Source organism: Phragmites australis, chromosome 3, assembly GCF_958298935.1.
Source record: "Phragmites australis chromosome 3, lpPhrAust1.1, whole genome shotgun sequence".
NCBI lineage: Eukaryota > Viridiplantae > Streptophyta > Magnoliopsida > Poales > Poaceae > Phragmites > Phragmites australis.
Window position 1 is genome coordinate 5460262 of NC_084923.1, and position 23841 is coordinate 5484102.

At 42.3% G+C, this 23841-nt stretch overlaps 2 protein-coding genes and 1 pseudogene across 4 annotated transcripts; 2 read left to right on the top strand and 1 right to left on the bottom strand.

Moving 5' to 3' along the window:
• LOC133910458 (putative leucine-rich repeat receptor-like serine/threonine-protein kinase At2g04300) lies at positions 1–5571 on the top strand (annotated as a pseudogene).
• A 132-nt stretch (positions 5572–5703) lies between these two features.
• On the bottom strand, positions 5704–7549 carry LOC133910919 (B3 domain-containing protein Os03g0184500-like). Its single transcript, XM_062353156.1, has 6 exons — positions 7315–7549; positions 7089–7190; positions 6566–6597; positions 6301–6475; positions 6008–6214; positions 5704–5938 (listed from the first exon to the last, which is right to left on the bottom strand). The coding sequence occupies exons 1-6, from the start codon at positions 7459–7461 to the stop codon at positions 5888–5890; spliced, it is 714 nt and encodes a 237-aa protein (XP_062209140.1). The 5' UTR covers positions 7462–7549; the 3' UTR covers positions 5704–5887.
• An 8009-nt stretch (positions 7550–15558) lies between these two features.
• LOC133911758 (uncharacterized) lies at positions 15559–23777 on the top strand. Of its 3 annotated transcripts, XM_062354145.1 has the most exons (6): positions 15581–16015; positions 16536–16664; positions 20526–20678; positions 22752–22916; positions 23050–23355; positions 23443–23777. In XM_062354145.1, exons 1-6 carry the CDS (start codon positions 15758–15760, stop codon positions 23581–23583), a joined length of 1152 nt encoding a protein of 383 aa, XP_062210129.1. In that variant the 5' UTR covers positions 15581–15757; the 3' UTR covers positions 23584–23777. The 3 variants fall into 3 exon arrangements, with proteins under 3 accessions (XP_062210132.1, XP_062210129.1, XP_062210131.1); XM_062354148.1 differs by lacking the exon at positions 23050–23355 and having other exon boundaries at positions 15559–16015; XM_062354147.1 differs by lacking the exon at positions 20526–20678 and having other exon boundaries at positions 15597–16015.
• Positions 23778–23841: the final 64 nt, after the last annotated feature.

A 23841-nucleotide genomic window follows, 5' to 3' on the forward strand; every position in this document is an offset into this window, starting at 1 on the left:
ATGGGGGAGGTCGGTGGCTCGGTGCACAGGTGAGAACGACTGCAGCGAGGTTACCTCAGCAACATAACGAGCGGAGGCTCGGCAATGGCGACAGCAAGTTGAGGTTGGACAACAGCAGCAACAGTTGGTAAGATAGATCCGAGCGCTCTCCACTCGGCGTGGCCCGATCTGACCACCCCCAACCAAACGCTCCTATGTTTTAGTTTGTTCAAAAAAATTGTCTGCATAAAAAAATGGTCTTGTTCATATAGTTTCCTCCAATTGTGCAGATCTAGAGTGTTCATATATAAATTTTCTTGTGTTCTTATTTGTTCGTGTGCAAGATACTGAGAATAGGTTGTTTGAAAAATAATCGTGATGATGAAACATGTGTGTATTGTATATGCTCGTTCATGATTTTGAATGCAAAAGGGTATATCATGGACTGATCTTGTGAATTTTGATTGTATCTAACATCAATTTAGTTCCTATGATGTTTGAATCTAGTGCCAGATCAAAATATTTGAATTTATTTTTTGTTCATGTCTGCAGATTTAGAATTTTTATTGTTTTTGAATGTCATATGTACAAGATGAGACACATGTGATTGTGGTGCGAAGGAACAACTATGTGTAGATGCATTTGTTCATCTGATGTCTTCATAAGTATCAAGTACATGACACACAAATTCTTATGTATTTTGTTCTTGTTTCTTTTGATCTTCGTATGCAGATGGTGTTGTCCATGTTCATCTGCATGCCTCGTGTAACTGGGGTGCAGACCTAGCTCAAAAAATGAACCTAGGGGAAGTTCATGTGACATGTATTTGTATGCAATGTAATACACTTTGAGTAACTCATTGTACACTAAATAAAATATTTAGTTCATGTACACTGAAATTTGTTAGAAAGTTTTTGAGATGAACAAATGAAGTTGTATGAAAGTTCATGTATGATTCGAAGAAATATATACAGTCAGCGGGTATTTATTTCAATTATTATATATGAATTAGCGCTCTTGTTAAATTTAATATGCACGTTTTATTCGAATTTCGGAGAGGTCTACATAAAATTGTACATTACGATTTCATAACAAATTTTACCTGAGACTAGTGCACATTGCACATGTGTTCATTCATTTCCAATGTTATCTAATTAACTTATTATTTTTATTCATGGCACACTTATCATATGAGTGTATATTACATGAAAAATACTCTATTATTAAGTGTATATTACATGAAAAAATACAGATGTAAAGATGAAGAAATAAAATTATGTTCAACAGAAAAGGGTTACAATGAAAACACATAAACGAAAAGGCTCCATGTTCTATCGAAAAAAAATTGTGTACCATTGTCCTTAATGGGATGGTGTACCAATGTGCATGGCCCATTCAGAAATTTATTTTACAAATTCCATCTCTCACCTCACTCAATACTGCTACGAATCTCAGAGCACGAACCGATAGACCAGGTACTCTACTGTGCTTAGGTCCCTTTGAAAAAATCCGCGTTCCTCTGAGATTTGTGCGCATGAGAGGGCTCGGACAGATGCGATTGCTCGGGTCGTGGGCGCGGGTGGAGCGGGCGCGAGGTTGGGAGATGAAAGACAGATGTCATTACCTGATTAGGGGAGGTGGGTTTGAATCTCTTTTAAGTCTGAGACTTCAAACGAATTTTTTCTCCTTTTACAAGAGGAGGAGATGAATTAGAGGAAACGAATTTCTTCCTCCTTGTCGCTGCCGCCGCCGCCTTCCTCTACTCGTCGCCCCCAACCCGCCGCTCCACAACCCAGAGGTAAGTAATTGATGCACGTCCCTCCTCTTCTTGTCGTCCTCACCTGGCCTCGTTGGTGAAATAATGCATGGAGCATAGTAGTACGTGCACTGATTGGTGTGTATGACGACAGGGTTCTACATAAATGTGGGTCGGACAAGGAGCTTCAGGTAGGGAGCATCAAGTGGATTCAGGATGAGGGCTTCATCGCCGTCGGCAGCGTCTCCGCCATCGACAAGCCGAACATCCTTCCGATCCTCGCCACCGTGCGCTACTTTCCCGACAAGACCGCGAGCAAGTACTGCTACGAGCTCCCCGCGGTCAAGGGCACGCGCTACCTTCTCCGCACCACCTACTTCTATGGCGGCTTCGACGGCGGTAAGGAGCCCGCGGTGTTCGACCAGATCGTCGACGGCACCCGATGGAGTGCCGTGAACACCACCGAAAACTTCCGCCGCGGCATGTCCACCTACTTCGAGATAGTGGCGCAGGCGCAGGGGAAGGTCATGAGTGTGTGCCTGGCGCGGCGGCCCGACACGGCGTCGAGCCCCTTCATCTCGTCGCTGGAGGTCGTCGACCTCGAGGACTCCATGTACAACACCACGGACTTCGGCAAGTACGCCATGAGCACCGTGGCTCGCAGCCGGTTCGGCAGCAAGGGCGAGATCGTCAGGTACGCGCGCACGTCCGAAATGCGTACGTGTTTGTGCGCGCCGCGCGCGTGCGTGAGGGGAATCCTGACGTGACCTGGCTGGCATTCTAGCTATCCAGATGACCAGTACAACCGGTACTGCGCGCCGTTCGCGGACGACGGCAACCCATCGGTGGAGAGACATTCGGAGATCTCACCGGACGACTTCTGGAACCAGCCGCCGCCCAAGGCGCTCAAGGCCGGGGTCACCACGAGCCGGGGGAAGAAGCTGACCGTGCAGTGGCCGCAGGCGGAGCTGCCCGCGGCGAGCTACTACGTGGCGCTCTACTTCCAGGACTCGCGCACGGCGAGCCCATACAGCTGGCGCGTGTTCGACGTGGCCGTGAACGGGCAGGAGTTCTTCAGGGGGTTCAACGCCTCGGCATCCGGTGTCATGGTGTACTCCAGCATGATGCAGCTGTCCAGGAAAACGGAGATCGTCCTCACGCCGAACGAGACGTCTCCTGTCGGCCGCTGATAAACGCCGGCGAGATCTTCCAGATCGTCCCACTCGGTGGCAGGACGTAGGGATGAAAACGGACGGGAACGGTCGAAAAAACTCTTTAACCGTTTTTATTTTCATATTTTCTCTGCCGGACGGAAAAGAAAACGGGATAGGCGGGAACGGGAAAAAACAAAAACGGTCGGACATAATCGAAGGGTCGAAAACGAACCAATCCTATCGGGAAAATACCGGTATCGGTCGGGATTCGAAAACACAAAATGGAAACACCGACCTATAGAACCATCAAGACATGTCAACATGTATAAGTTTCACATTATCTTCAGATAATACTGAATTAATAAGTTTAATGAACCAATCCAATCAGCAAGTCGCATTAAAGTAAAAAAAATGTCATATGATTTTTCGATTCACATGATATATCATTTTTTTTTATCAATATTTGACTCAAATAATACAAGATACGAAGATACAATAATATAAGCCTTAGGACCGAGCAGTAGCTCGGTTGGTTTGCTCCCCGTGGCAAACTGACAGGGACGGCCAGTCGTGGGTTCGATCCCTAGGATCGACCCACGAGCCTCATCGGGGTTTTTTTCTTAGTAGTTAGGGGTATGCACACACGTGCCCGTTTAGCGAGAATATATCTGTAACGTGTATGCTTAGGACATGCACGTGTGTGCGTGCGTTAGGTGTGAGTGTGATGTAAGTGGGTTATGTACGTCATGTTTTGTACCCTTAAAAAAGAACCACATAAACCTTAACTCGATACTCGAGCATATAATAAACATAAGTGATAAGTCTCAACCAAAGACATAAGTGAGCGTAGGGGTGAAAACGGACGGAAACGGTCGGAAAACTCCCCTACCGTTTTCACTTTCATATTTTCTCAGCCGGACGAAAACGAAAATAGGATAGACGGGAACGAAAAAAAACAAAAACAGACTGAAAAAAACGGGATATGGTACCGGGATGGAACGGGATTTTCCCGTTCCATTTTCATCCCTAGCAGGACGGCAACTAGAGATGGTACGCAATTTTCAGAAGCAAGCTTGTGACTTGTGACTTGTGTGCAATGTTTGGGTGATGAGAACCTCTAGGCCTTCCAATTGCGCAGTGGTTGCAATGGAAGATCTTGCAAGGAGCTTCAAGAACCCACTTCCAGACTGGGCCGGCGACCCTTGCTTGCCGCGGCAGAACTTATGGACTGGGGTTGAGTGCTCTGAGGGATCTCCCGCGCGCGTCTTGTCACTATAAGAATTCAGATTACCATGATTGCCCTATTCAATCAGTTGTCATCAGTATTTTAAAGTGTATTTTTTTGGGGCTAAATTTGGTCGATTATTGGTGCTCTACTTCTTGTACGGATGGAAGAATGACGTATAAAAGCAAAATGTTGATCGTTGGTGTGATAATATGACCTTTTTCTGTAATACAGGGATCTAAAAAATCACGGTCTTTCAGGATCGCTTCCCGACAGCATTGGAAATTTGTCTGCGATGAAAACCAGGTAAGATTGACAAAAATAAGCGGCCAATAGTATGAACAAAAGGATGTACAATCCTTCTAATTGAAAATTTGACAACAACTATCTGACAAACTCTTAGGCTCTATATCTGACTTGAGCAGCATGCACACCTTATCTGCCTTGTAAGTTCAAGCAGGCTTGACTTCTTGAACCATTCATCCCAGGAGTCTTCTCATTATGCTAACTTTTCTACATTGAGAAGGCATCTTGATGGCAATCAGTTGAGCGGAACGATCAAACCATCATTGGGAAAACTCAGCAATCTTAAAGAGCTGTAAGCACTCGATTTTTCATTTTTGTAATGTCTGTTAGATAATACCCCCTTAATTTCTTTGCCTAATGCATTTTGTCTGGACGACGGCAGATACCTGAACAACAACAATCTCTCGGGACAGATACCAGACAGTCTGAAAAACAAAGCTGGACTTAATTTGAGGTATTGAAGAGTAAGAGAATATTCATTTGGGTCCTTTTATCCTCATGATATAATTTTCAAGAATAATTTACAGGACTAAGGGGAACAGATTTGAATGAGGCTGACAAGGAGGAAATACACCGATGCTAATTTCAATCTGATGCTGCATTCATAGATACCGACGACACTATTTGATGATGAAGGGAGAGGAGTGAAGACAACATTGATGTCTGATTTATGTTAGCTGAACAGCTTTGCTATATCTCACCTGGGCAAATCAAGGGGTGCTCTCACCTGAATTTTCATTTATTGGATATGTACCAAGATTTGTGTTGGATAGTTAGTCTTTTGCAAAATTCAGGCAATTCAGCCTCTCTCTCCTCACCCTAATTTTTAATACTACTCACACATACAAATTTTATATCAATTACAGTTAGCTTATATTAAAGTTATAACTACTTTACACGGAAATTACAGTCATATTTTTATGTAATTTTTAAGTAATAATGGTGTAGCGAAAAAATTCGGGTGAGAACCACCTCACTCTCACCTGAATTTTTGTTACTGCTATCATCCGATGCAAGTTTAAGCCATAGATCTTAGATCTAATGGTTAGAAATACAGGTGAGATTTTCTTCTAAATCACCCGGGTGAGGTATAGATGTTAAATTTAGCATTCCTTTGAGCCATTTGTGTCCTTTTGTACATGTTGCATCAAATATCATCAGTTTAGGGATACGTTTTAGTTGATGAATCATTCCTTAATCTATCTAAAAGTCAGATTAACGTTCATGTTCTGAAACTTGCTTTAGGATAGTAACATGCAACGGCAAAAAAAAAGTTGATTACTCGAATTTTTGAAGTTTTGATTTCTGCAGCTCTGGAATCTCATTAGTAATACCGATAGACATAAATACATAGTACATAACAATTAACAGCTAGACAGCCAGTCCTGACAAATAAAGCCCAAAGCACACCCAAAATCCTCCTTTCCGTTCTTGATAAGTTAGTAGTAGAGCTGTAGCGTGGTGCAGTCACTCAGTTACCTCATCGTCATCATCAGAAGTTGCTCGGATTATATGCACCTGGGAAAGCAATTCTTTGGTGAGTTAGCATTAAACATTATTCAGATACCATGTTTCAGTAGATTGTACCTTGAAGGTTGTAGGCTTGATCAACTGAAAAACTGTTGCATCTCCATCCTGCAATCCATGGCATAAAGCGAAACCAGCCCAGCCACCGCTTAGCCCCTTCTTGTAGGCAAGGTAGTTGGTGTCAAATTCTTCATCTTTCTCATCCACCAGAGTGACAATGGCATCTTGTTTTGGCATGTAGGTGTCACAGAAATGGCTAGGGAGACCCTTTTGATCATGTACCAACAAAATTAATACATATGACATGAGCTAAAGAAATTGCTTGGGAGAGCATATAATGGTATAATACTCACCAGCCAAAATCCTCGCACCACATGTGAGTGCAACATTGCTTTCACAAAAGATGGGAATGAAGGGTCAAGTTCTGATTCCAACTCCTCAGCTTTTCTTGCTGCCTCCAACCTAGCTTTCATGGAAATTGATCCAGGCCTTGCCGAGTAGATCCTGTTAGTTGGTTTCCAAGGAGACCTGCAGAAAAATAAAAGAATAGGATCGTTACTTAACAAGAGAAGTAAATGTTTCAAGCTCCTGTGGTAATGCTAGCACATATCCACATACCTTGTCATTCTCTCTGCATTATGTGGCGCTATCTGTTGACAGATTTTACTTGTCAGTAAAAACACATAGATTCAACTGGTGATAACATGGATGCTAAGCACTGGCATACAGAATGACCATAGGCTTATTACCAAAAGAAGAATTTTGTAGTCACATTAATTGTGTCAGTCAAATTTCCTAAATTCTAGTACTCCTAGTTTCTAACAAATTCGCATGATTTGGCACAGCTGAAAGTTTCTTTCTTTCTTTCTTTTTTGAAGAGGCAGTTGAAAGATAATATGAACAGAGCTGAGCAAAGGTTGATGCACACAAAATTGCTGTAAGAGCTGAGCTTTCACATAGCAAATCTGGACAATCTTATAAGCTAACAACAAAATTTCCATGCTTAACAACCTTGTAAAATGCATGGAGCGAATGCACACACCAATGCAAATATCTAGAATTAGCCGAACAGGTGCATTTATTTAAGCCTAAAAAGAAAACAGCTCAGGTAAAAAAGAAGAAGAAGAAAAAGAACAGATACCTCTGCATACTTGACCTCAGGGAGGTTAGCCAGCCGCCGGGACCTCCTGGGTGGCGAGGGAGCCACGACTGCCTCCTCGATGATCCTGCGCCTCTTCTGCTTCTGCTCAGCCCGAAACCAAATTAAAAAAAAGGCGCCTTAGTCAGTAGGTTAAGCGACCAACAAACTGTCAAATAAGACACTGTGCATAGCAGGCCGAAACCAACAAAGAAGGCCTTGGCATCACCATGGGGGAGGGGGTCTTGGGCGCCTCCTTGATGGCGGCGGAGAGGTGACGCAGGTTGAGCGCCTCCATCTTGCGCTTGTTCTCCTGCACCGTCCGCTCCCGCGCCGCCTCGTACGGCGACATCCCCTGCTCCGCAACCGCCGCCATCTCCCTCTCCCCCTTTCTTCCACTCGATTCCTTCAACGAAGCGTGCCGTACGTGGAGCAAAGAGGAGCTGGAGCAGCACGACAGCAAGTGCGAGGTTGGGGAGGGTTTATGGGAGGACGGCGTGGGGTTTTGAAGGCCGGGACGGAGCAGACAGCAGAGGAAATTGACCGTTGGAGGCGCTGCGGGGTAAGACGGTAAATTTGCGGGGCACGGTATAGTCGGAACTTTTATTTTTATATTTTTAAATAATATATATATATATATATATATATATCTGTTTTAAAAAATTGTAGATCTAGATTTCTGTCATTCGTTGCAATGGCAACAAGCTATATTGAGTTGAAAATATTTGAAGAGCTAGATGATAGTATTATCTACATCACATAATTTTTTTAAATTTTTCATAATAATTGTAATAGTGTTTTGAATTTCAAAAGTATTGAAACGTGACATTTTTTAATTTTTAAATTTATTGTTTGGCGGAAGAGCGGCGTAACGACGAGAGTATAGATCTCTACCAGATGTATATATTTATAATTTAATTAAAAAATATTTAAAAAATTGGTAGGACAGTATGGGTGGAATTTTTTTGGCCGTGTTTTTCTGGGAAAGGCTAAAAAAACAGAGTTGAGAAATCAAGTTGAAATATGTTTTGTTTTATATGTGATGAGTGATTAATAAGTTTATCGATTTGATTTCTTAAGTTTTGAATTATTTAAATTTGGTTTGAGTATTTTAATTATGGATTAACTAGAGTTGTAGTTGAAGAAATGTGCTTGCTTATCTCATAGTATGTAGTTAACGGATGCAACTTGGCGGTCGACGCGGGTGATTGGGACTAAGCGGGTGTTTGGTGTCGGATGATCAAGGAGGCCGAACGGAGTCAAGGTTGATCCTAGCTATACACGTAGAGGTCAAGCAAAATATGAACAGAAGATGAAGACGACGTGTTGATAAAGTGAAAGGGATGTCGGTGCAAGTGACAATACGACCCGAGGGATCGGGAATAGGAGACGACTTGTCAGCAGTTAGGATCGTAAGACGGAGTACACGTGTTGATATCAGAACGCTTGATTAACGTGTAAGCACATGGGAAGTAACACTTTGAGAACGTGCAGAGGGTTTCACGGTTGGGCCTCAAAACCGTGGGAGGACTCGAGGAGTATGTGGTATCATCATGAAGCTTGCATCGAGACAAAACTAAGTCGTGAAGACATCGCGGCCGTTCGATGGATGGAGCAAGAAATATACCAAAATATCCTCGGTGGTAGGTAGGAGTGTACTACAAGAGAGAGGTATTTTGATAACAAATTAGAAAACTTAGGTGTCAAGTTTTCTATATATAAATAGAGGTGTATTTTAGAACCAGCCACTTGAGTCTCTTATGCCACCTATTTGGGAGCCTAATGCTAGGGTTTAGAGAAGAGAAAGATGAGTGTTTAGTATATGTAATAGGTGAGAGTTTTTTAAGAGAAAACTCCTTGTCATCTGTGTAAAATAGGGTTGATCTTTTTCAGTAATAAAGTTATATTTTTACATATGCTTGAATTTCACTCCTTTTAGTCTCTCTATTGGTTCCCTTGCAAGTTTGCAAGTTTTCTTTTTTCGGTTGTGATTTTCTTGTGATTATCATTTTTGCTTTTGAGTTGTGTTTTTTTAATCTTGGGAGGTTGTTCTTCTTATTGCTAGAGGCATAAATGTTCATATATTCATGTATTTGAGAGGGACTTGAATCCCCTTGTCTCTAGAGTTGATTCTTTCAGTGTCTGTCGTGTTGTTTTATTCTTTATTCAAGTTTTAAGCTTTTGTACTCAAAGACACATGAAATGGTCTTAAATAGAGTTTATGGTTCATATTCCATCCATGGAGTCATATTGTCTCGAAACTTTCTTTCTCGATTTCTCTCTCTAAAGTTTATGCTTCCATTTATGCGTTTTGAGGAGCGTTACGTGAACAAAGAGTAGGTCATCTATTTTATAGAAAATTTATAAGTAGCCTATTCACCTTTCTCTACTTGTCGTTCTCGCTCCTACAATTGGTATCAGAGTCGATTCAATCACTTGTTGATCTTAACCAGCTTTGTGATCCGTATGTGACATGGAGAGAAGTGAGAAGATTTCATTTTTCGATGGAAAAGACTTTTCATACTGGAAGGTGCGTATGAAAGCTTATCTTCTAAGTTATGAAAGTGCAATATAGGAAGTAGTTGATTCCAACTACGAGATCCCTACTGCTCGCACGACTCAAGTTCATCGAATAGTATGAGGCCAACAACAAGGACAAAAATATTTTATTCATTAGCCTGAGTCGAAATGAGTTTGACAGGGTTCAGTACATTCGTACTACCTGAGAGATCTGAACTACTCTGAGTATCTTCCATAAAGACACTAATCAAATTAAGACTAAACACTAAAGTACTTACAATCAAGAATACCAAATGTTTATACAAGGATCTGGTGAATCTTTTAATGCTATGTTTGCTTGTTTTGATGAAATTATGAGCAATCTTAGATCCACTAGTGTTTTGCCATACTCTAACCATGAGAGGATGATCAAACTTCTCTATACTCTTGATCATAGCATATTTGAAGTGAAGATCTCGAACATTACAGAGTCACCAAGTTATGATACATTAATTTATGATGAACTCTTCAGCAAGCTTAAGTTCACCGAGATAGCCAAGATAACTCGAATTGGCCTTAGAAACTCCCTGTCTCAGAATATGACTTTAGTTTTTGGATTAAATGGTGGCAATCAGGCTGGAGCCGACAATACTCACCAATCGAAACCAGCATCACTTGTGACTGTAGCACTAGTTTCACAGAATACCAAATGTTGCACATATCCACAAACCTTTTTATTCTCTCCGTGCTATCTGGTGCCACCTGTTGTTACTTGGTCACTGAAGTCTGAAAACATATGTATTCTGATCGATGATAACATGGACTCTAGGCATAACAGCACGATGTAAAATGCCCTTTGTCTCAGTCATTTTACACGATTACATGATCCCTAAAAAAAGCATTTCATAAGATAATTTATTGTGCCCGACAAATTTCCGACTCTTAACAATTCTTACCAAAATCACAGGAATTGGTACAGTTAACCGATCGAAAAGTGAACCGAATGTGTTTTCGCTGCACGGGTTGATATATACTGTAGACAAAGTTGCTTCCAGATGTCACCAAAGTTAAAAGGATGGTCATTTTGGGATAGCTAAGGGTGTGTTTGGTTGAAGAGTAATATTGAATTGTATAAGGTCATCTTTATTTTTTTAGATGGGATGATACCATTTTCTATTAGGTTTGAATGGATAGAATTAGTCAGTTTTATGTTTGATTAGATGAATTGGATGAGCTGAGTTGATTATGATGATTTGCTGGTGAATTTACCCTTTAATTGTGCAGTATTTAGATGAATTTATGTACATTTGAATTTGTTTGAGTTCAAATTGAATTAAAAAGAGAATATCATATGAAATGATAAAAATACATATAAATGGAGCATTACAAAAGAACTCACTTTTTCATCAAATAATCTAGGGTTGAAAATATTTTTTATAAATTATTATATCACATGGGAAGAATATTAGTGATTTTTTTCTAAATTTTTGAAAATTTATTTGAGGCATTAAAAATTGCTAGAAATTATAAAAATAGGTTTCTTTGGAGAATTTTAATTAAATATTGGCTCAGCTTTTTTATCAAACCAATTAAAACAGGTTTCTAGTGAGCTCTAGTTTGCTTTGAAAATATTTAGAATTTCTTACCACTCTTATAATCCTAAATAAAATTGAGTTAAATAAATAACATGAACACACACAACACACACAAGAACTAAGAGCACGGACGAGCAAATCTTGGATGGCTTGGTCCAGCTCTTTTTGCCAGGATCTCCCCATCCAATATCTCAGTGAATATTCCCTGTTGGCCACCTCATCCACCCTATCCATCTAACTAAATACATCTAAAAACTAGGATGATCATATCCTATCCACGCCCTAATGTTATACTATAAACCAAACACACCTTAAAATAGACAACCTGCACTCCTAATAACTAGGAATGAAATGAAATGATCAAATAGGTGCATTTCAACTTTTAAGCCTAGGAAGGAAATATCATGAGGTAAAAAAGAGATAGATAGCTCCACTTACTTGACTTCTACTATAGCATTTAGGCCTATAGGTAAGTAGTAAGTGTTTTTTATTATGATAATTATATCATTGTGACTAATAAGTTTGGTTTAAAGGGCAATTAAAATATTAGTTCACAATATTATTGGGTGATCTTGATCTCTTAATTGAATGGTTGAACGATCAAAGGATGTGAATGTCAAGATTAATGACTTTCTAGTTCTAAGTGTCATAAGAAGATGATGTACACTTAGAGTAGCATATGCTCTCTTTTGTTCTTTGATCGTACTATAAAGAGAGGCTAAAAGTAGTACTTTGATATAATTGAGTCTAGATTTGATTGGATGCACACTCGTAAAATTACTAGGTAGCTCAGAAAAGCCCATGTATGAGTTAAAAATTCTAGCACTAGTCATAAATGCACACTCTTTAAAGAAGATAGAACTTAAAGAAGTTTGAATTGGACAAATTCTGAAAAAAAAAACTATACGTCGGACGGTCTAGCACTAATGAGCTTGTACACGTCAGATGATCCGACGATATTAAGTTTGCTGCACTGGAGTATTTGTTCAGAAGTGGGCCTTAATACTTGTACACATTTGATGATCCAACGAGGTTAAGTTGACTGCATCGGAGTATTTTTCAGAAGATGATCAAAGGTATTGCCGGAGTAAAGTCCAGAGGGATTTACTTTGGTTCAGTGGAAGGTGATCTTACACACATCGGATGGTTCGACGTATGCATCGGAGGATTCGTCGGAGGATTTAGTGGCTGTAACAGCTAGTCATGGGTGGACAATTCACACTAGATGGTCCGGTGTCTGGAGCCTGTGCACGCTGGATCATCTAGCGTTCACGAAAAATATGGATGGTTAGGCAACGACTAGTTTTTGACCTCTAGCCTGTAAATACCCCCTCATTTTGTCTCAATAGCATCTCTTGCGAGCCAGTAGAGCAGAAACACTTAGTGTGTGATCAAGAGGTAGGAAGTGCACTAGAGTGATTTGTAAAGTTCTTAATTGAAGATTAAAAATATCATTAGTGCAAGAAGAGTAGCAAGTGTGCATCTAGTTGTAGTGTAGTATTGATTTGGATCAAGTGAAGCTATTAGCTTATTATTCTTGGTGGTTGTTAACACCTAGCCGGTCTTGATGATTGGAGGTATCTTAGTGAGCTTTTAGAGTTCTTATGGGAGTCCCAAGAGATCTGTGCTTGGTTTAAAGCTCGTTGATCTAGAGATATAGAAGTGGCTATCAATAGTGAGCACTTGAGTATTGGTGACTCAAGGGGAGTCTTGATGACTTAAGGAAGAGTGATATCCTTAGTGGATGCTTCAACGAGGATTAGGGTGAGTATCAACTTCTTGATAACTCGGGAAAAAAATTGATGTCTTTTTGTCCATCTCTTTTCTTTCCCGCATTTACTTTGAGCATCTTGCATGTTTTCTTGCTTAGTATTTTATCAAATTTTGTTGTTATAGTTACTTTACTATTTATGTAGGATAATGTTGTTTACTTGTTCTAGAGTTCAGTTAAAATAATTTTAATTAGCGTCCAATTCAACTCGCACCATCTAGGACCATTCGATCCTTTCATCAGTTGTAGGACCTCCGCGGAAGGGAGGGAAGGAGCCTCGTGTGCACCACGAGGAAATTAAATTATGGCTACACGTAGCAAGCCGAGACAAAAGGTTGTGGGTAGCAGCGGCAGTATGGTATGGCATCACTACATCACCATGGGCGAGGAGGTCTTGGGTGCCTCCTTGATGACGACGAAGAGGTGGCGCGGATCGAGCGCCTCCATCTGGCGCTTGCTCTCTTTTATCGTCTTCTCCCGTACTACCTCATACGCTGAACCCCTGATCCTCGATCGCCAGTGCGGGGTTTTGAAGTCTGGAAGGGGGCAGAGGGAACTGACCAACTGTTGGAGATGCCACGAGGTGAAATGGTAATTACCATATTGACACTCGAGACACATGAGGAACTATGAAATTGCTATGTAGCGTTTCTCCGTGAAAGAGTCAGAAAAAAGAGGAACAGATTTAAATGGGTCAGCCCAGCAAAGAAAGACGAATTTATTTTAGCCCTAAGCTTTCGAGTCGCCATGGTCTGTATGACTGTGTGGTTGAGTCGGGAAATTTCAGCTTCTGTCCCTCCTAAAATGGCTCACGTCCCATAGTCACTCTCGAGTCACTACTCTCCAACAATTTCCACTTGATCCTTTAGGATTTGCCATTTTCACCATTTAACCCGACGGTAGCGAGGTCATTTTGCTCTTTGTTCTCCTTCCTTCTATGTTCTCCATCCCTGAGTTGCTCCTTGCCACCACTGCCATGACTGGCCGCCTCTTTCTTGTCACGGATGTCGCCATGGCCAACCATGGGGTGCACTCAGGGCAAGTGTTGCCTATCGCGCCAGGGGCTCAGGCGGCAGGGCCGGGTGAGGGGGTCCGGATTAGTTGATCAATTTATTAGTCAAACTGGTTAATGATTAACCGATGTCATGGATGGTAGGTGGAGCAGCAGTACCAGTAGTACCACATGCAGATGCAGGTGGTGTCGTCGTTCGAGACAGCTGGGTCGGCACATACGTACAGGGCGCTGGCGCTGCGCACCATCTTGTGACAGTTTTGGCGTCTGCGGGACGTGATCACGTCGCAGGTGTGCGCGGTGAGCCGGACGCTCAGGGAGGATTCGGATGCCGCAATGTGTGGCTGCACGGTTGGGTTGTGACTGTGGTGCATCGATTACCAGCTCCGGTAGCAATGCGCCGTGGGCCTGGAGGCCACGGTGGCGTCCTCCTTAGCTGCGCCGCGGTGCTAGGCATAGGGCTTATTGTCATGTACATGGATATGTGGGGCGATGTGGCACTGGATTTGAGGGACCGTGGCAGCCAGTGGGCGGGCTCTAGGCCAATGTAACTCCTGGTGGGAGCAATACAAGAAAGGAAGCACTGACAGTAGAAGGGATCGACGAATTGAAAACAGACCAGAAAAGAGACGACTCCTTTCTTCTACCTCGGCTCCTCTATTCTTCTTCCCGAATCCATTCCCTTCTTCTTCTAGAACCTTCTAGTCTCTTCTAGATTTGTATCCCAGGATAGAGTACTCTCCATTTGTGAAGTTTATTGCACCTGGTGCTAAGTGATTGAGTGATTAGAGATGGAGGTATGTAACGCTGGCGGTGGCGGGTCTCTACCCGAACTCCCCTGAACGGGAGTTGTAGGACGTGCACCTCATCGCCACATGCTTTGCCAGAGTCCCTAACCTCCACCTCTTCGACATGGCGCTGTGAGCATCGGGTTCATGCCCAATTCCCTCCCGTGCCTCCTTGTCGCATGGTATAGAGTAAGGATGGCTGGTCTTGAACCCCGCCACAACATTCCAGGAGGCGATGGTGGGTGTGAACATTGAGATACACACATTGAGCAGGGTGGAAGATAGAAGAAGAAATAGGAGAAAAGGGATGAGAGAAACAAGGAGAGGGGCGAGCGGTTCAACATTTTGCGTTTTAGGTGAATAAAAAAATAGTAAATTAATATAGCTAACTGATGAAAATGGCAAATCTTAAAATTATCATGAGAAATTAGTGGTAAATATTATAGAGCAACTGATAGAGAGTGGCGAGATGAGAGCTATTTTTTGAGTGACAAAAACTGAAATATTTCTAGTTGGGTTTCCTTTCATGAAATAGATCAGAATTATCTTACTTCACTCTTTTAGAGTCACCATGACTTTACTTTAAATAAAAAACGTTGTATAATTAATAAAAAACGTTAAACTAATTATAAAACCAAAAAATATTGAATAGTTAAATGAAAAATATTTAACTGTTATGAAATTGAGATTTAATCTTAAACGTCCATTATAGATTAGACGACCCTTAGAATGAAATCGCAACTTATGAAGTCAAATAGAGGATCGTGATCCGACATGAACTGGAGTGCTAGACTGACAAACTGGCTCGGCTGAGAGAATCCGAATCCCATTTAAAACGATGATAATGTCCTACCAAATCCCTAAAAATCCTCGTTTTAATCGCATCATTCTCCTGGCCTCGTGTCGTTGACTTCACCCGAGCTGTTGGGTTTGGCTTCGAGCAGGAGAGAGTGTGGTGCTAGTTGGATCGGATCAGCGGCTGGTGCGCTGCTGCGATTGCCGGCGGCATGAGGGTGGTGGTGACGGGCGCGACGGGGTACCTGGGCGGCCGCCTGTGCGCGGCGCTGGCGGACGCCGGTCACGCCGTGCGCGCGCTCGTCCGCCGCTCCAGCGACGTCTCCGGCCTGCCCCCCGGCGTCGAGCTGGCCTACGGCGACGTCACCAACGCGGACTCCCTCGCCGCCGCCTTCGACGGCTGCGAAGCCGTGTTCCACGTCGCCGCGGCAGTCGAGCCGTGGCTCCCCGATCCCTCCGTTTTCCTCAAAGTAAGGCAATTGCTTAGGAACAAGAGTTTTGGGCGCTTGATTTTTCAGTTCAGCATATGCAAATCGCTGAGTTTTTGGGCAACTGCTTATTTGCTTAAGCTGCCTGGAATCGAGGGACACCAAATTGGAAGAAAATCTGTTGAGAACTGTTCAGTTCTGATATAATCTTAGTAATTCTAATTCAATTGGGATATGGTCACAATCTACAAGCCTCAGACCAATTCCTGTTGGAGACGGGAGATTCTGCCAGTGCTTAGCATAAAAGACGCGTTTATTGCTAGCGAAACATATGATATGCCAAACTGTTCTCTTGGCGGTTTCAGGGCACTGTGGTGCCATTCTCAAGTTAGTCTATCTTTCAGGGCACTGTGGAGATTCTCCTCATCTTAGTACTGTTTTTAGATACTAAATAAGGCAAGAAATATCTGAGGAGACAGTGCACGAAACTGGAATGCATATTAAATAGGATTGCCTTGAGAAATGCGTGTAACAGATATTTGCATTTTCTGCTGTGGTGCAGGTTAATGTGGGAGGACTTGAAAATGTGTTGAAGGCTGCCAAGAGGACACCAACTGTGAAGAAGATAGTTTACACATCGTCGTTCTTTGCAATCGGCCCAACTGATGGTTATGTTGCAGATGAGACACAGGTAAAACAGAATTCTTGAATTTCTGTCTTATATTTTTGCTATTTTCAGTCTTGAAAGATTACCATGAAATTAAACTGATGATGTTCCTCAAGAACCATATTGGCTCTACGGCCTCATCACATAGTGTTAAGAACTTGATTCGAGGAAGTGTATATTTGTTCTACAACTCAGAAATTCTGGTGAAGTTCCGGCCACCCTCGAGTCTCACTCGCCGGCGTCGCCGCCAGCCTTCTGTTCTATTCTCTCCGCCCCCCTTTCCCAAGAAGAATTCCCCTCCTCTAATACTGTTAGCAGTCTGAAATTACAAGCCACATAGGCTCGGGCCACTCTCATGCCCACTCTGGGCTGGCTACTCTCGGGTTGGGCTTCCTTATGCGTTGGACGTGCCTTCTGGATATCGGCCAGCTCTCGAACTCATCCAAGTGCCTTGCCACCTCTTTGGAAGACTGCGCTCGACCAGCATCCTCTGAAGAGCTCACGCCACCCGTGCCAAGATTCTTGACAATCCTCCCTCTTTGAGAACCGGCTTGACCCCAAGCCGGTGCAGCCGGAAAATCTTGCTGAAGCTGTAGTTCATCCTCCCATGTCGCCATGGAATTGGGCCATCCCGACCATTGGACGAGCACCTGCGAAGATATAGAAGAGCCAACCTTATGTGTTCGATGGTCAAGAATACTTTGAGGTACCTGATAAGCGCTTGAATCAGCAGGAAGCTCCCAGTTGTGCTGATCAGAAGAATCAACTGCACGCTTCAATTGAGAGACATGAAACACAGGGTGAAATGAGCTGGATGGAGGTAATTTCAAATGATAAGCAATAGCACCAACTGCAGCTTCAATCTGATAAGGTCCGAAATATCTGAATGACAGCTTGTGATATGCTCTGTGAGCAACTGAAGTCTGTACAAAGGGCTGAAGTTTTAAGTAGACCATGTCTCCAACAGAGAATGATCTTTCAGACCTCTTCTTATCTGCTTGCATCTTCATTCTATTCTGGGCTCGAGATAAATGTTGCTGCAACAATTGAGTCATCAAGTGACGCTCCTTGAGCCAAAGATCCAAATCAGGGATAGCACAGGCTTCAGCTGGATTAATGCCAAAATGACGTGGCTCCTGCCCATAGAGAATCTGAAAAGGAGTCTTGTCCAAAGTAGAGTGATAACATGTGTCGTACCAAAACTCAGCTAAGGACAGCCATTGAGACCACTTGTGAGGACAAGCATGAACAAAGCATCTTAAGTAAGTCTCTAGACATTGATTGACTCTCTCCGTTTGCCCATCCGTTTGAGGATGGTAGGCCATGCTCATGTGCAATTTAGTTCCAGATAATTTGAACAACTCTTGCCACAATGCACTTGTGAAGATTTTATCCCTATCAGAAATTATCACTTGAGGGAGTCCATGTAGTTTATACACATGGTTGATGAATGTAGTTGCTACTTTCAAAGCGGTAAAGGGATGAGATAAAGGGATGAAGTGAGTACCTAGAAAATTTGTCAACAACCACTAAGATGCAATTGTAGTGGGATGATCTAGGCAAGCCTTCAATGAAATCTATTGATATGATTTGCCATGCCTGCTCAGGGACAGGTAAAGGCTGAAGAAGGCCTGGATAAGCTACTCTCTCATGCTTTGCCTGCTGACAGATGGAACACTGGGCCACATAATCTTTGATACAAGTCTTCATATTAGGCCAAGCAAACAAAGATTTGATGTATATATAAGTAGGGAGAAACCTAGAGTGTCCTCCTATAGGACTGGTATGCAATGCTTGCAGAATCTTGTTCTGTACAGTGGGATTGTTTCTTTCCAACCCACAATCTGTCATTGTACCTGATCAACCCATTCACTAATCTGAAATGACCTTGAGAAGAATGTATTGGCAGTTTTGCTAAGAGCTGAGAGTCTTTTGAGTCCTTGTGATATCTTTGTACCGCTTCCACAATCCAAGAGGGTTGAGCTGAAGACATCATCAAACAATCAACATCTGGGTCCAGATTTATCCTGGATAGCTCATCAGCCACTCAATTATCTCGGCCCTTTTTATAACAGATTCTATATTGCAAGCCCATCAACTTAGAGAGAGCCTTATGCTGCCAAGGAATGGACAAATGCTGATCATCTAAATGGACAAGGCTTTTGTGATCAGTGTAAATGATGAATTCAGATTGTTGGAGATATGAACGCCAGTGATCAACTGCAAATAGTATGGTTAAGCATTCCTTTTCATATGTGGAGAGTCCTTGATTTTTAGGTCCAAGAGCTTTGCTAATAAAAGCTTTTGGGTGACCATTTTGTTGAAGGACTGCTCCAATACCCTTATTAGAGGCATCAGTCTCTATGGAAAAAGGTTGACTAAAATTGGGTAATGCAAGAACAGGTGCAGTGATCAAAGACTATTTCAGAGTTTGAAATGCTTCTTGGGCAACAAGAGTCCATACAAATGGTTCACCTTTCTTCAATAGATTTGTTAATGGCTTAGTGATCAATCCATAGTTTTTGACAAACTTTCTATAGTAGCCTGTCAAACCCAAAGAACTTAGTACTTGCTTGACATTTCAGGAATAGGCCAATTCTGCACAGATGCAACCTTGGAAGGATCAGTAGATACTCCAGATGCACTAATTACATGTCCAAGGTAATTCAGTCTTTGTTGGCCAAAAGAACACTTGGACAGCTTAATCTTGAACTGTTGAGCTCTCAAGATATCAAACACCTGCTGAATATGAGAGAGATGCTCATCCAAGGACCGATTATAGATAAGAATATCATCCATGAAGACAGTAACACATTTTTTGAGCAAGGGTGCTAATGAGGCATTCATAACACTCTGAAATGTTCTTGGTGCTCCAGTAAGCCCATAAGGCATAACCTTATAGTGGTACTGTCCATTATGGGTTTGAAATGATGTTTTATGTTGATCTTCAGCAGTAACTAGGATTTGATGACATCCAGCCCTCAAATCCAAAGAAGTAAACCATATAGCTCCTGCTAATTCATCTAATAATTCATCTATGATAGGAAGTGGATATTTACCCTTCACAGTTAGAGCATTCAATCTTCTAAAATCCACACACAGCCTCCAGTCACCTCCTTTCTTCTTAACCAATAAGGCAGGAGAAGCAAAGGGGCTAGAACTAGCTTGTATCATACCATTGCTAAGCAGTTCTTTAATTTGCCTTTCTATTTCATCCTTTTGAGCAGGGTTGTACCTATAAGGTCTGAGTCTAAAAAGTTGTGCACCAGTGATCAAAGGAATTTTGTGATCAAAAGATCTACTGGGAGGTAAACCCTTTGGTTCCTCAAACAATTCAGCATATTTGAGAATAATATCCTGAATTTCCTTAGGCCATTGCGCCTCCTTAACATTCTCCTCTAGGGAATATATCTGAACTACACACCATATGTTATCATTTTCCTCCAATTTCAACAATGTTTGATCATTAATTAAGCAACAGCTAGAGATGGTAGCAGAAATACCTTGAAGCTTCAGCTGTGACCCTTTATGAGAAAAAGACATCCACTTATCCACCCAATTCATTTGCATGGGGCTGTGGAAGTTCTAGCCAATCCATACCTAAAATGATATCATAGCATTGAAGAGGAAAAACCTTAAAGGTGGATATAAAAGAAGTTCCATGTATCCACCACTCACAATCAGGAATTTCATGAGAACAAAGAACAATTTGGCCATCTGCTACCTTCACTTTCATAGGATTAGTCAATTCCTTCCAACCAAACAACTGAGCAGTAAGTGATTCACTAATAAAACTATTTGAACTACCTGAGTCTATCAGCATGATAACTTCAAACTTTAGCAGCAGCCCCAGTAGCCTCATTGTTCTTGTTGTTTCTGTTCCAGATACAACTTGTGCTGATATTGCCATTAAATCTTCCCCAGAGTCAGAATCATCCTGAGAAGATGGCTCTTTGCTTTGTTGTCCAGTGTCTTGAATCATCTGCCAAAGTTCTTCCACAACTTGTAAAGGCACAGAAGAGGAACAAACATGTTGAGGTCCCCATTTGCTTCCACACTTGAAACACAACCCTTTTGCTCTTCTATAAGCCTTCAGAGCCGTTAACTTGTCATCGTTGGCCTTTGATTTACTGGATTCCACAGTTCTTCTTTCTTCCACTGAACCAAATGATGTAGACTTCATAGGCATGTGGGGTAATTGATTGGCAGATCTACTGATATTCTTCAGAAATGAACCTCCATCTTGCTTACGAGTATCTCTTTTAGGAATCTCCAACAGTACCTCTTCCTGCAAAATTGCGAAAGAACTAGCAGTATCTAGATCATGGGGCCTATGTATCATGACTACAGCCTTAATATCTTCACGCAAACCATCAATGAATCTATTAGTAATGGCAGCAGAACTGATATTGAAATCATGGGCTAATAACTGGTGAGTAAGATCATCAGATTTTTATATATACTCTGTGACAGTACTATCTTTCTTGATGTGAAAAAATTGTCGGATAATGTGATTGTACTGATCATGCTCAAAACACATACAGATAGCATGGCAAAGATCCTCCCAACACATTCCCACCAACTGAGAATCTATAGACTGCAACCAAAATGCGGCTGAGCCTTCAAAGTGCATGGTAACTAGCTTAATTCACCAAGATACAGGAATCTCATACAAGTCAAAGTAGGTTTCACTTCTCCTAATCCAGACTTTTGGGCTAGAACCATCAAACTTAGGAAACTCTAGTTTAGGCATGACAAAACTCAAATGGGACAAGAGATTAAGATCGCCATTGCTAAAGGAATCCATGACACCATAAGGTACAGGGGAGCGATTGCAGAGCATTTTCGCACATGTGACCGGGGTGGGTAACAGGGTGGTGACCACGCCCGTACCCACATCCCGGTGATGAAACGCAGAGCCGCGGCCATGAGGCTCGAGAGTCGCCTCCGTGGAGGTAGCAGCCAGATGAGCGGCGGCCGACATCTCACCAAGAGAATTAATTGAGCCCCTTCGTCGGATCTTCAAGTTGATCCACCTTGGCTCTCAAATCCTCCATTGAAGCTTGCAGATCGGTCACCTTTGAGTCGATCTGTGGCCTCCACACCGTAAGAGCTTCAACAGTGGACGCGTTGCGGTCCAGTGTGGTCTGAATCGCCGCCAGAAGCTTGGTGATCTCGCTGAGTTCCTTCTCCATCTCCACGGTCTTCTTTTGTTCTATCGTCAGGTACAGTGGGCGCTTGATGTAGTCCAAAGGCTCCAGGATGTAGGCTCAGATACCAATTTGTTACGAACTTGATTCGAGGAAGTGTATATTTGTTCTACAACTCAGAAATTCCGGTGAAGCTCCTGCCACCCTATAGTCTCACTCACCACCAGCCTTCTGTTCTATTCTCTCCGCCCCCTTTCCCAAGAAGAATTCCCTTCCTCTAATACTGTTAGCGGTTTGAAATTACAAGCCACATGGGCTCAGGCCACTCTCACGCCCATTCTAGGCTGGCTACTCTCAGGTTGGGCTTCCTTATGCGTTGAACGCGCCTTCTGGATGTCGGCCTGCTCTGGAACTCGTCCAAGTGCCTTGCCGCCTCTTTGGAAGACCACGCTCCATCAGTTTCCCCTCTGAAGAGCTCGCGCCACCCGTGCCAAGATCCTTGACACATAGCTATAGGTTATATTCCTAGTGCACACATTGTCATATCTAGGTCTTGCTAGTTTTAACAGACGCTGGTGCTAAGAGAGGCATAACTCAAGTGCCATTCAGAGTCTATTATCTCTACAAGATACGCTCACATTGGTGCTTGCTTCACGTGGTTGCCTGATTGCCCTTGAACTGCAAGGGTGGATTTTATATACTGAGCAAATATTTAGCTTTCTACTTACAGACCTTAGTTCAAAAGTATTTTGATCCACCTCTACAAATACCTTTCTGTCCCTCGTACAACAATCCTGTTTGACGTTAAAACTCAGCTGACTTCTAGTGATCAGTTCCTACTAGGCTCCTTTTGTTGTATTGGATTACTCATATGATTTGAATTATCCACATTTATGCATACAGACTTACGTAGTATATAGTGTTGTCAATTGTAACATAGTCAATTTGTTCTAAATTGCAGATGCATCAAGGGAAAGCATTTTGTACCGAGTATGAGAAATCAAAGGTTCTTGCAGATAGAATCGCACTGCAGGGAGCAACAGAGGGGGTGCCGATCACTATTGTCTACCCAGGCGTTATCTATGGCCCTGGAAAACTTACAGCTGGAAATCTTGTTTCCCGCATCGTAAGAGAACTTTCTTGCCCGTGAATATGTCAAAGAACTATTATTTATTGTGTATATGTGTTTTGATTATAAAAAACAGGAGTATTCTATAAAATAGTCATGAGCAGAATCTGAACCTCGGTGATTCTTGCAGTTAATCGAAAGGTTTAATGGGCGTCTGCCTGGTTACATAGGAGATGGGTACGATAGAGAATCGTTCTGCCATGTTGATGATGTTGTTAGTGGGCACATAGCAGCTATGGAGAAGGGCAGAGTGGGCGAACGATATCTCCTCACTGGCGAAAACATGTCATTCATGCAAATTTTCAATATGGCTGCTAATATTACAAACACAAAGGCACCCCTATTCCACGTACCTCTATGGTTGATTGAAGCATATGGGTGGATTTCAGTTTTCATTTCTCGCATCACTGGAAAGCTCCCACTTATCAGTTACCCTGTATGTCCACTATTATCTATTTTAAGCAGTTTAGTTTATCATATGGCATGCTTTGGGTTAATATTCTGTCCTTAACATGTGTTGCAGACAGTGCGTGTTCTTAAACATCAATGGGCATACTCATGTGACAAAGCAAAGACGGAGCTGGGCTATAGTCCAAGAAACTTAACCGAAGGTCTATCAGAGATGCTCTTGTGGCTCAAGAATGACAAACTGATCAAATTTTAGTCATCTACCCCTTTTATTTCTCACTTGTAACATTTCACATTTAATGTACACTGAGATGTTGCTTTGGATGTACTGGGTATTTTGTCGTGTATATACTTCGGTGTTGCACTGTGTCTACTTGTATCATATCAGTCAGAAGGAATTGTGTAAAGCTGATATCGTGCAATAAAGGAAGAACCAATGTTATTTTCAAATGAGTACCTGTCAATTTGATCCTCTTTAGGTGGTAATTGCATGAAGTCAAGGTTATTTAATTAG

Coding starts and splice junctions, on each gene's coding strand:
- LOC133911758 (XM_062354145.1), top strand. CDS start 15,758: ATGAGGGTGGTGGTGACGGGCGCGACGGGGTACCTGGGCGGCCGCCTG. Junction 16,016..16,535: donor ATCCCTCCGTTTTCCTCAAA/GTAAGGCAATTG, acceptor GCTGTGGTGCAG/GTTAATGTGGGAGGACTTGA. Junction 16,665..20,525: donor ATGTTGCAGATGAGACACAG/GTAAAACAGAAT, acceptor TTTCTGTTCCAG/ATACAACTTGTGCTGATATT.
- LOC133910919 (XM_062353156.1), bottom strand. CDS start 7,461: ATGGCGGCGGTTGCGGAGCAGGGGATGTCGCCGTACGAGGCGGCGCGG. Junction 7,191..7,314: donor CCAAGACCCCCTCCCCCATG/GTGATGCCAAGG, acceptor CGGGCTGAGCAG/AAGCAGAAGAGGCGCAGGAT. Junction 6,476..6,565: donor AATGCAGAGAGAATGACAAG/GTATGTGGATAT, acceptor ATTTTTCTGCAG/GTCTCCTTGGAAACCAACTA.